The 10,870-nt window shown below is 31.7% G+C and overlaps 2 protein-coding genes and 1 long non-coding RNA gene across 9 annotated transcripts; 1 reads left to right on the top strand and 2 right to left on the bottom strand.

Annotated features, from left to right (window-relative positions):
• The first annotated feature begins 470 nt into the window (after positions 1-470).
• LOC107371085 (vesicle transport protein SFT2B) lies at positions 471-1,894 on the top strand. Its single transcript, XM_015939054.2, has 2 exons — positions 471-690; positions 1,043-1,894. The coding sequence occupies exons 1-2, from the start codon at positions 625-627 to the stop codon at positions 1,460-1,462; spliced, it is 486 nt and encodes a 161-aa protein (XP_015794540.1). The 5' UTR covers positions 471-624; the 3' UTR covers positions 1,463-1,894.
• Positions 1,895-2,397: 503 nt separating this feature from the next.
• LOC112538465 (uncharacterized) lies at positions 2,398-3,743 on the bottom strand. The gene is made up of 3 exons (XR_016198862.1): positions 3,568-3,743; positions 3,323-3,471; positions 2,398-3,215 (listed from the first exon to the last, which is right to left on the bottom strand). It is a non-coding gene; the product is annotated as an uncharacterized LOC112538465 (long non-coding RNA).
• Positions 3,744-4,278: 535 nt separating this feature from the next.
• Positions 4,279-9,467, bottom strand: LOC107371089 (uncharacterized). Of its 7 annotated transcripts, none has more exons than XR_003083865.2 (6): positions 9,218-9,404; positions 8,217-8,270; positions 6,942-7,047; positions 6,479-6,851; positions 5,056-5,457; positions 4,279-4,983 (listed from the first exon to the last, which is right to left on the bottom strand). XR_003083865.2 is itself a non-coding variant. In XM_089267791.1 (6 exons), the coding sequence occupies exons 1-5, from the start codon at positions 9,218-9,220 to the stop codon at positions 5,311-5,313; spliced, it is 426 nt and encodes a 141-aa protein (XP_089123917.1). In that variant the 5' UTR covers positions 9,221-9,357; the 3' UTR covers positions 4,279-4,983; positions 5,056-5,310. The 7 variants fall into 7 exon arrangements, 2 of the variants coding, with proteins under 2 accessions (XP_089123917.1, XP_089123918.1); XR_001570743.3 differs by lacking the exon at positions 9,218-9,404 and adding an exon at positions 8,814-9,048; XM_089267791.1 differs by having other exon boundaries at positions 6,736-6,851; positions 9,218-9,357.
• Positions 9,468-10,870: the final 1,403 nt, after the last annotated feature.

Raw genomic sequence — 10,870 nt, 5'->3', positions numbered from 1 at the left:
AAAATGATAGTTTATCAGATGCTTTGGATTTTCCAGTTATGTATGATTATTTAATTTACTATCAGATTGGAAATTGATCTCATGAAACAAATAATCTGAGCTTGAAGTTATAATATTAATATTGAATTATATTTTAATCTTAATATTTCAGACTACACTAGTAGTCAGGGTTAAGTTAAGAAAAGTGGAGATTTTTTTCATAGTCGCCATCTAACAAGAAACAAAAGTACCTTTAAGATCGAATTTAATTTTTCATAGATTTCATTTTTTAGTGTCTCTAAAACGGTAAATGCTCGAGATGGCGACACTTAAAAATTAACTTAACTCTGACCCTTTTTTGTTAACTTAACCCTGACTACTAGTGTAACGTGAAAATGCATAGAGTTAGTGAACGCTTCATTAGATGGCGCCTTAAGTTTCATATCTAATTTGGCGAGACAGATAAGCAATATTTCTGTTTTAACGCCTCAAGAATATTGTTTTGTGTCTTTGTTCATAATTAATAATTAATTTGTTTTCTGATTAAGTTATTTTATTTATAATTGTATTTTCTAATCTTGTGACTATTCTTGCATCCGGTTTGCTGTAAAATTTCTTTATTTAATAAGATCTCATTGAAAAATTATGGATAAGTTGAGGCGGGCATTGAGCGGTGATGATAATTCAGAGCAACAAGGTTTTGCAGCTCAGGTAAATAATAAATTTTAGTATCTATCAAATTTTAAATAGTTTCATGTCCACTGTCCATAAAATCTGTGGGGATTCATTTTGATAGATTTTAGTTTGTCCAAGTTATAAACCTAGTTTTGTTCAACCTACTTGTTGATTCTTCATTTATGAACATCTTTGACGTACAGCTAAGCCGGTGAATGTTGTGAAGCAAAGTTCCTTTTTTATCATATGTATCAAGATTGTATCAATATGGTTTATCTAATCATATAAATGAACGATTTGTTTCTATTTTGATTTACCGTGATTACACTTGTGATTAGAGTCTAATTTTATATTTATTGCTTTCTTTCCATTTCTCTTTTGTAAACAGCTGGGTGAGTCAACATCCTTAAGTTGGTCAACCCGGATTCAAGGATTTCTCATATGTTTCATTCTTGGTTTTGTGTTTTCCATCATTGGGTCCCTATTTTTAGCGATACCAGGCAAAGGTTTAGTACTTTTTGCTATGTTCTACACTGTTGGTAACCTTACTTCAATGGCCTCAACATTATTCCTTATGGGACCATGGAAGCAACTTAAAAAAATGTTTAATGAGACGCGTTATATAGCCACCATACTTGTCGTTGTTTTCATGGTTTTAACGCTTGTTTCTGGTCTCCATTGGCATAAAACTGCATTAACTGTCTTACTCTGTGTTTGTCAATTCCTGGCTATGACTTGGTATTCCATTTCTTATATACCATATGCTCGAGATATGGTCAAGAAAACGGTGACCACCTTCGTAGCCTAAATTTCCAATTTAACATAATCACTTACACCAATCAATGGACCAATAGTCATCATCCAAGTATTTTGTAATGATCTTCAACTCTTTACGGTTGTCACTATATTTATAATAGTTAGAATTGAATTGAACCAGCCTGAAAGCTTCTTTTACCTCTGTACCAATCAAACCCAACTAATCAACTTGCCTTATCTTGCCTTAGTCAAAACTTTGAGAAGCAAGATTGAATACAGGAATCCAAAATAATTTCCTATTGATCTTCTCTGAAATTTATCTTATTACTATGATGGATGTTTATATCTTTTGTAAATATTTTTTCCAATCAATTATACTCGGAGATTTAAATTATGGACCTAATTTAAGCATATCAACATCAGGCCGATTTATTTCTTGTCAAAGTGGAAACTAACAATAAAATCTCGACAATTACTTAAGAAATCTTCGAGAATCACCATCTAATCTTTAAGAATCGATAGTTATCGCCAAGTTTCGCTAAATTGGACCATCAAAGAATTAAATATAGCAATTAGTTGAGTCATTTACTAACTATGATGCATTGAATTCTAGGAAATTATTCAACATGTTTGAAAATTAACAAATCGGTGAATCAGAATTAACGAGAATCACTTATTAATTGATGATAAATAGAGCTACCGTGATTAATAACGTCAATCCTGTAAACAAGTAATATTTTGGAAAAAAAAGGTTGACAAGTGATGAAGCGATTTGAGTTATCAGCTAAATTGGTTTGAAACTAGGATTTGAAATTTGTAAAACACGATAAATTAATTTTGTTTAGTATGCTGAAACTAATAATCTAGTTATTAAATGACGATGAGTAATTAATTGGCATTAGATATGACAAAGATCCGTGCTGTTATGAGTAAGTATTAGGCATTTCCGTCGGTGTTTTTAAAAGTGTCAACAACATTTCTCAGGTATGATGACTAAAGAATAATTATTTTCCTGTTGATGTTAATCATTAAATCTTTCAGTAATTTCTTCTGAAGAGGGGGAATTTGTAAACAAGAGTGAAAGAAAGTTATCTATCATCAAGAAATATCTGGTACATAATGATATAAGCACAACAATAAAAGCAAGAAGATGAGCGTGAATAAGAGACAGAGAAAGATAAATTGCATCACTCTATCTATCCAGAGTATCATGATGCAATGCGAAAAGTAAGATGAAAAGCATGAAACGTAAAGGAATAAACTAACGAAGACAAACAATGAGTACACATAATGATAGTTGGCAACCCTTCATCAAGTGAATCAAATATGAGACACCCTTTGAAGTTTCTGAGAAGACTCAGATACTTATGGTGATGATTCATCATTGTGTGTGTTGTTGTATTTTGAGTGAGCAGAAGAGAGGAAGACAAGAGAGAAGGATAACTTCTCTCTTTACTGCTTTCTCTGTTACTGAACTACTCAGTAGTTTTGATTCATTCATGTATACAGAATGAGTTATACCAAGAAAGAGGGGAAAGAGAAAAAGAAACAAGTATGAGTCATTTTCTGAGGAAAACCACAATAGTTGCTGATTCCTCATCGCCGGAAATCACTTCAAATTGAAATCTCTGCCAACACGATTATGATTAAGCTTGATTTTTCATCCTCATCAAAAGGTTGAAATCTTTTTCTTTTCCAGAGAAGCCTTTTTAATGGTAAAAATGGTTCCTTCCCTTGAATCTATTTTTCTTTCAACTCTTTGTTTTCATGAAACCATCTTGATTGATTAATGTGTGGTATAATGACTGAAATGAAACAAACAGAAAAGGCATCAATAACATGTAAACATAACAAATCAAGTAAAACAAAATGGTGTATTGAAAATTTTTGAAACCTTTCAATTTTTGCTTACCTTCAAGTTTTACCTTGTAGACAGTCGAGATGGATCAGATTTGATCATTGAAACATTTAGCAAGGCTTTTGGTGGAATAAAACAGAACCTGTTAACAGCTCAAATTGATGATGAATTTAATCAGCAGGAACTAGGTAAGAGGTACAATCCTGAAATTGGGAAAAAACATTAGATTGATAAAGCAACAAGTATAATTTAGGAGCAAAGAGAGGACAGACGAGGAAACATTTTCCTCTCATAGTTACCTGAAGTGGAATTATTTAGATTTCCGTTTCTCGTCTCTTTATTTCTTTCTCTCTTTAAACAAACAGTAACAAAAAACAAAACAAAATCATGTATATAATTGTTGATAATAAAAAGGCCCACCATTATTAAAAGCGAGTGTATCTTGAGAACAACTTGTGAACAGATGTGAGATCAGATAGAAACCAATGAGCCAATAACAAATTGAGCGGACATTTCAATTTTCCATTGTCACATCAATCAACACTTGAGTTTTGCCACTTTACCTATTGAATTAATTAAATTGATTAGTTGATTGACTTAATCAATGATAAAAGTAATCATTTTGTTAAACTAAGGACATGGAACTAAATTTTTACTTTAATGTCAATGAACGGTTTACGAATGGATTTAACCACTGCATCGACAAGTTATGAGAAGCAAACCCTCGGGCTTCGCTCTCGGGTTTCATCTTATAACTTCGAGTGACGGTGGTTCAAACAATTTACAACGAAATGACGCGACTAAAATTAGTCCAGCTACGCTGGTCAACGATAATAATCATAAAAAATGGTTAAATTGTTGACAAAACTGTGCAGCTAATCAGTTCTGGTAACCAGTGTAAAATAACCGTTTAGGTAACCTAGTGGTTACCCTGCACTGACAAATGGGTAAAATTATTAAATTAACCAGTTTTGTGTCTTCTCTCTTTAAATAGCAAATAAACAAACAAATTAACTCGTTATGTATTTAATGAAGTCAATGTTAATGATCAAAGATTTGCATAGCTTGATAGGCCTTGATCAATAGTTATTTAATGAAAACTTGAAACTATTTAACTTTGCTTTTCAAAACAACATTAAAAATCGTTCAAATACAAAATAGTAATCATTGAATATAAGTCTGTTGTCAACCAATATTTGGGAAAGATTACATTTTAAAGCTGTAATATCATCTTTCATTAATCAACCCATTCCAGAAACAATTGTGAGCATTTCATCCAAAAAATATGATCATCACCAAGAAGATGATCAAGAAGATGAAAAACACTTAAATTGAGACCAGTTCAAGGTTTTCTGTTCTTCTTTGTCAACAAAAAAGGTTTACTAGGTTTGCAATAAGTTGGGATGAATTGTCAAAATGATGAAAAGGACAAAATTGTGTTCATCTCATTGGATTAGGGCCAATAATTAGGTTGACAAATAATACTGTTTACATTAATTGGTTGAAATTTGGGTTTTCTGGTTCAAAACAACAACAGCATCAAGATGAGAAGAGAAAGGGGAAAATGCTGGCATCGAAAATCCAATGTTTGTTTCATAGAAACCATTCAATTTTGAAAATTAAATTGACACAGGTCCAGTAAAATAAATTATTATACGAGACGAAGAGTTATCACCAGCCATTGAAATAGTTACCATGTGCAGGGTGAAATGATTCTAGACAGAAAGAAGAGGAGAAAGAGGTGAATCCATATTATGATATCTTTGTAAAGATTAACCCAGTATTACCTGTTATTGTCAATGAGACAATATTTCTTTTCTCGTTCATAATAATTAATTACCATGAATTTTCATTGTTAATGAAGGTCAGCTCATCATAATAATCATGTTCATCATTAAAGCAAAAAAACCCATTCACCAATGAAATGAGACTTGAAAAAGTTCATTGAAGCCTGAAAAATGATATCTGGTGTTGCTTTGAACTAGAAATTTTTTTCTGTAAATAATAAAAAATGATTTGTTGATGATGTTGATAAGCGTCTATCAGTATGTTGATAACGATTCTTGGAACTCTTTATTGAATCGTTCTTTGCCTCTCCAGTGATCAACCATTGCGTGTTCAAACCAACCATTAACCAAGATAATAAAGATAATCCTTCGAGTTCCTTTGGGTGAGGTTACAATGAAATTCTGGTAAAAAATTGGGTGAAGAAAAAAAAAACAGTTAGAAAGGTATTTTTCTTGGAATTGAAATGAAGACAAGAAAATTATTTAATTATGACGATTGAAATTAATTGGTTAGACGGATGATAATGTTTGATTGATTGATTGAGAGGATGAAAAGAAAGTAAAGATTAAAGCATGAAGAGAATGTTTCAGATGAATCATTGAATAGTGCATTGTTCAGTGGATAAGTTGAAATTATTACTAATACTTTCACTATTACACTTATGATTATTATTATTGAGAAGATAAATGTCAAAATGAAAATCAATATTTCCCAGGATTATGAGAGTTCTGTGAATTCCAAGTAATATTCTGTCTTTCCAAATAATAACAATCAGCATAATGATTATTTCAGTGTAATACAATTTCATTTGTCAACTTTGCTTTTTCCTTATTCTTTTTTCAAGTGAAAATCTAATAATTTGTGACCAATATTGCTTTATAATATCAAGGTTATTGTATTGATGTGTATAATAAATGATTATCAATTGTCAATGGTCTTGTTAATGAGAAATTATAATCATTATCTTATTTGTTAAAGATGAATCAACAAATTGGTCATTTGTTTGGTAATCTTTTGTTGAATCAAAATGGTCAATATTTGATTTGTAAGCAAGAGTTTCATCCAAATTCAATTTTACAAATTACAAACTTCAATTGATTCATTAATAAGAAAAACTTGTCAACTAATTGTCAATCGATTAATCAAAAAATGTAAAAATTTGATTGGGATTGAAGTATTCAAGAAATAAATGACATAATTTCAATAGAAGGCCTCAAATCACAATTTCATTGATGTTACTAGAAATTAAATTTTAAAAGTAAATCAATGGAATGGAAATTTAACCAGAATTATGTTTCTGGTTAAATAAGGAAGCGTTATTCTTGATGAATCAATATTTAAAGTACGGCACTTCGACCTTAATGGTATTTTAAAACAGTTCAAGTGAGGTTGACTTGACAGAGGACACTGAAGTGGACTCACTTTTGCTTTTCATTTTTCATTTCTCGGTTTTCCAGAAAATCCAATTTCAATAAAATTCAAAAAGAAATTGAAAAAAGAGTTTAAATGAAAATGTTGATAATTTTGATGATTATCAGGAGAAAAAAGAGCAAGGAAAACTTTTTTGCGTGCGACATTAGCACTGGAAATCCCAATTGGAATGGTTATTTCGCGGGTTTTTGTAACAGTCAAGTGTCGACCAGTTTGATTGTAATTAAACGATTATAATTGATGCCTGCCTTTTCCGTTGACGCCAATAGTAAATTCCGTCTCCTTTTTAAGGTTAAATTAATAAAGGTAGTTAAGGTTGAGAGTGAGAGGTGAGAGTAGTGAGGTAACGAAAGGACCAGGTAGACTGTAAGAAAGAGATAAATGTAAATGATATTCAATGTTTACTGTTCAATCAGCTATGATATTTGTTTATTGTTTGATCAATTTTACTTACATTTATTGATTGGTAATTCACTGGAATCACATTGATCACATTGTCTTGAAAGTGATTTGTTTCTTTGCCTTCTTCTGTTCCTTCCTTCTCGCTTTTCATTTGGATGCTAAAGTTCAATGAGAATTGATTATTTCGTTTTCCTCTGTTTCCTTGATGATGATAATGATGATTCAAGTAGGAATCAACATTTTTTGGGTTAAAAGGGGTGGAAGAGATTCAAGGTCAAGAGAGATTTGTGGGAGTTGATAATGTTATAACAACACACCAAATGAAAGGTTCATGGTTGGTTGTTGTAACTCTTTTAATATTATGTTGCTTTTCAATGTTGACTTGTTCAAGTGAAATGCAAAATGATGTTGAAAAAAGTGATAAACTTTGCAACTCGTATTTTGCTTTTTATCGTCATTGCTTTGATTTGTTTAGCTTTTTGATTAATGTTACAATATTACACACAATTATTATGAGAAAGACTATAAAACATACAATTCATTGATTGATAAGTCAATTAGCGAGAAACGGTTAATTAATAAGCAACAGTGAAATCGGTTTCATTTGAAAATATGAATGAAAAAAAGGAAGAAAATTAAATGAAATTAGAAGCATAAAGAAGGCAAAAAACCCAAACTCAGACAGACGAAACCAGAAAAATCAAGATTCAACCAAAAGTCATTTCAACGTTTATTTAGTGGACATTTTGCTTCTTCTAACTTGAGTAAACAATATTATGACTAAAGGTGAAAACAAAAGGCTTAGAGAAAGGATTACATGGATCAGATAAACAAGTACATGTTAAAAGGTGAAAATGTGAAAATGTTAGATAAAGTCAAGACAAATCTCTAGTTATAAATATCAACACTCAGCAAAAATTGTATCAAATTGAACAGTTTCAAGCGTAAATTTTGGTCAAAATTTAGGTCATAATTTTGGGCAAGTTTTGAAAATAACAAGCAAAAATGCATTGAACCAGAATCAGATTAGCTTTTGTGTTGGAAGATCAAGAAATGAGATTAAAGAATCAGTAAAAGAGTCAATAAACGGTGTAATTCAAGTCAAGTAATGCACAGATTGCAGTAAATCAATCGACAAATTACATCACTAAAATTTTTAACTTTCAAGATGTATCTTTTACTTTTGGAGCGGTTTAGGGGCGGAAACAGAATCTGGTTTTTTGGGTTTTGCTAAGTGTCAAAAACAAAAAAAAAGCGAAGAAGATTAAAAGCAAAAATTTAAACATTCGGAAGCCCGGGGTTGGGAATTTCCCGATATTTTACTTACCTGACCCTTCCCCCACCTCCTCCTTATGATGGTGGTGGTTATGATGATGAACACCTTAAAGAGGTTGTTGGTGAAGTGGTAGAAGTAAGAAAAAGAAAGAAAAAAGATGAGAACCGGAAAGAAGATGAATAAGAGAAACATCGCCTTTGGTCAGCAACATTTTTTAGATTCTTTCGTTTCCTTCATTTAGTTGATGATGATAAGGATGACGAATACTTGAGAATGAGAATTGGGAGGAAACAATTTTAATTTTTTCATGTATTTATGTTTCAATGGATAGCCACTGACGTCATACAATTTTCTGATTGGGTATTTACTAAACACGTTTTTTTATTTGAAGCGGGCTTTCTGAACAACAATGATGACTCATACTTTTTCTTACTTTTCCCTTTTAGCCTTTCTTTTATGATTCTTAATTTAAGTTTAACCTTTTTTTTCTGCTGCTAAACATTTTAAACCAGCACTTAACTAGTGGTTTAGTTTGTGCTATAATCAGATTAAAAAGTATCAATTATTAGTTTTGGTAATAGCAGTGATAGCGAGTCAACAGTTGACAGAAGAGAAAAAAAAGTAAGAAAATGGAATTTTTAGACTCACTCTAATAATTTTATAAAATTAAAATAAACACATATTACTGAAAGTAACAGGACCTCGACAATCTGGAAACAGGGTAAACTTACTGACACAAGGTGAAAGAGGAGAAAGTGAGAGTAAAAGAAAGAGAAAATGATTAGAAAACCAAGGAAATGAAATTCAATGGAAGTGAAAAGTCAGAAGATAGCAAAAGAAATAAGCAAATGTGGAGAGAAATGATTACTAATTGATTCATTGAACTTGCTAACATTGTCATTGGAAATAAAAGACGAGGTTTGATGAGAAAGGCCTCATGAATGGGGTAAAGAAGAAAAATTAAAAGGTAATAAAAAGGTAGAAAGAATTGAGAATTATGTAAATATTAATGATTGAGATGAGAGGAAGAAATGAACTGAAGATAGACTTACCATGTTAAACTTTCTGTAGACGAGGTTGAGACAAACAATATGTTAATGGGAGAAAGAAACAGATAAAGAAAGAGAAGAGAGAAAGAAGAGAGAAAACTGGTAATAATAATGATGATAATGATGATTATTATGTTGATGGTGATGATGAAGAGGAAAAAAAAGGGAACGGGAATGACGTATTAAATGAAATGAGTTGAGGAAGAGAGGGGAAAGTGAGGGAAGAAAATGTTTGTTAGACTTGCTTTTACTCCAGTTCGTGGAATTGGATTGCATCACTCTATTTCTCGGCTTGTGATTGGTTGAAAGTGACGTCATGCTTTTTCTCATTGGTTGTCGGTGGGATGAGTAACCAGATATAAAGAGAGGTAAAAATGATTTGTTTTTCAAACAACTTTTGAGAGTCCGAAGTGTGAGAACAATTAATCTGTTGTTGTTAAGTTTGTTTGTCTTTTTTCTTACAATTTTCTTTAATTTTTATTCACTTGTTTTGACATAACTAAGAATTGATTTCAATACAACATTAATTAATAAAATTAACAAATTAAATCATCATCAACACTTCATTAAATTAAAACATTTATAAAGTTATTAGTCAACTTTATATTCTCGGTGTTTGTTGACATTCAACATTTGGACATAATTAAACCTGGTTTTTCAATTGTTTACCGTGTTTCAACTGGATTTGGATTAAATTAAGATCTTTTGCGATCTTTCTACCAGTGAACGCTTCTTATTTCCCGGTGCTTTACTTGTGTTTTGTTTTGGAAACAATTGAACTTCAAATTTTATTTTGGAATTGTATTTCCAATGGTTAAAGTTGACTGTCAACACAATTTCGCTTGGTTTTTGCGTTGTTTTATTATTAAATTATCAACATAATTTGGCCAAACTGGCATCCAGTTAATTATTAAGTGCCATGCTGTTCCACAATTGTGCTGATCGCAATTTGAATTTGGACTTAACTGCTAGCTTACCTTTTACCCTTACACGACACACAGGGCTTTATAAAGATCCTTGTAAAATAATCTCTAAATTTATCGACTTTGACGTACCAACAGAGTCTGATCGTTACATCGGTGATCTCTCTATTGACGAGGACATCGAAAAAGAAATTCAAGTTGATTTCTTCGACAATCTAAAGACCCCATCAGAAGAGTTGAAAGGTTTCACTCCAATCGACGAGTCAAATCCTTTGGTTTCTGGTATTATTGCTGCTGTAGCTGCTTACAATAATTCATCTATTTCTGCCACTTCTAATTTTGATATTACAGCTTCATCTAAAACAAATTCTTCAACTGTTGCTGTTCCTTCATCTACTCCATCCCTATCGTCACTGTCATCTCCATCCCCGTCACCTTCTCCATCTCCCTCACCTAACTCTTCATTACTTACCAACGATATTGAAATGGGTGATGAACGAAAATCATCTTTACCTCACCATTTGTCGCACCTTCAAGTCAAACAAGCTCAGACCAACAATGATTCATTGATGACACCAATCATCGATCCTAATTCTTCATTGACCAACAGTGGACCTCATTTCCCATCATTTGATGTCAATTCTGACAACGTTTTTGGTCAATACCTTCAAGAATTAACTCAATCTGTATCTTGTGAAAATGACACTCGACATTTGCAGCAACAAGATGTCAA

The sequence above is a fragment of the Tetranychus urticae genome, chromosome 2 (genome assembly GCF_039701765.1).
Source record: "Tetranychus urticae isolate SD_2017Ah chromosome 2, NJAU_TeUrti_SD_1.0, whole genome shotgun sequence".
Classification (NCBI taxonomy): domain Eukaryota; kingdom Metazoa; phylum Arthropoda; class Arachnida; order Trombidiformes; family Tetranychidae; genus Tetranychus; species Tetranychus urticae.
Note: the sequence above shows the minus strand (reverse complement) of the source record. Positions and strands in the feature narration are given on the sequence as shown.

What these genes read in the sequence shown, in the direction of transcription:
- LOC107371085 (XM_015939054.2), top strand. Translation starts at nt 625, where the DNA reads ATGGATAAGTTGAGGCGGGCATTGAGCGGTGATGATAATTCAGAGCAA. An exon ending in AACAAGGTTTTGCAGCTCAG is followed by an intron (nt 691 to 1,042) that starts GTAAATAATAAA and finishes TTTTGTAAACAG; the next exon opens with CTGGGTGAGTCAACATCCTT.
- LOC107371089 (XM_089267791.1), bottom strand. An exon ending in TGAATTACCAATCAATAAAT is followed by an intron (nt 6,852 to 6,941) that starts GTAAGTAAAATT and finishes TCTTTCTTACAG; the next exon opens with TCTACCTGGTCCTTTCGTTA. An exon ending in TATTGGCGTCAACGGAAAAG is followed by an intron (nt 5,458 to 6,735) that starts GCAGGCATCAAT and finishes ATTTTTTACCAG; the next exon opens with AATTTCATTGTAACCTCACC.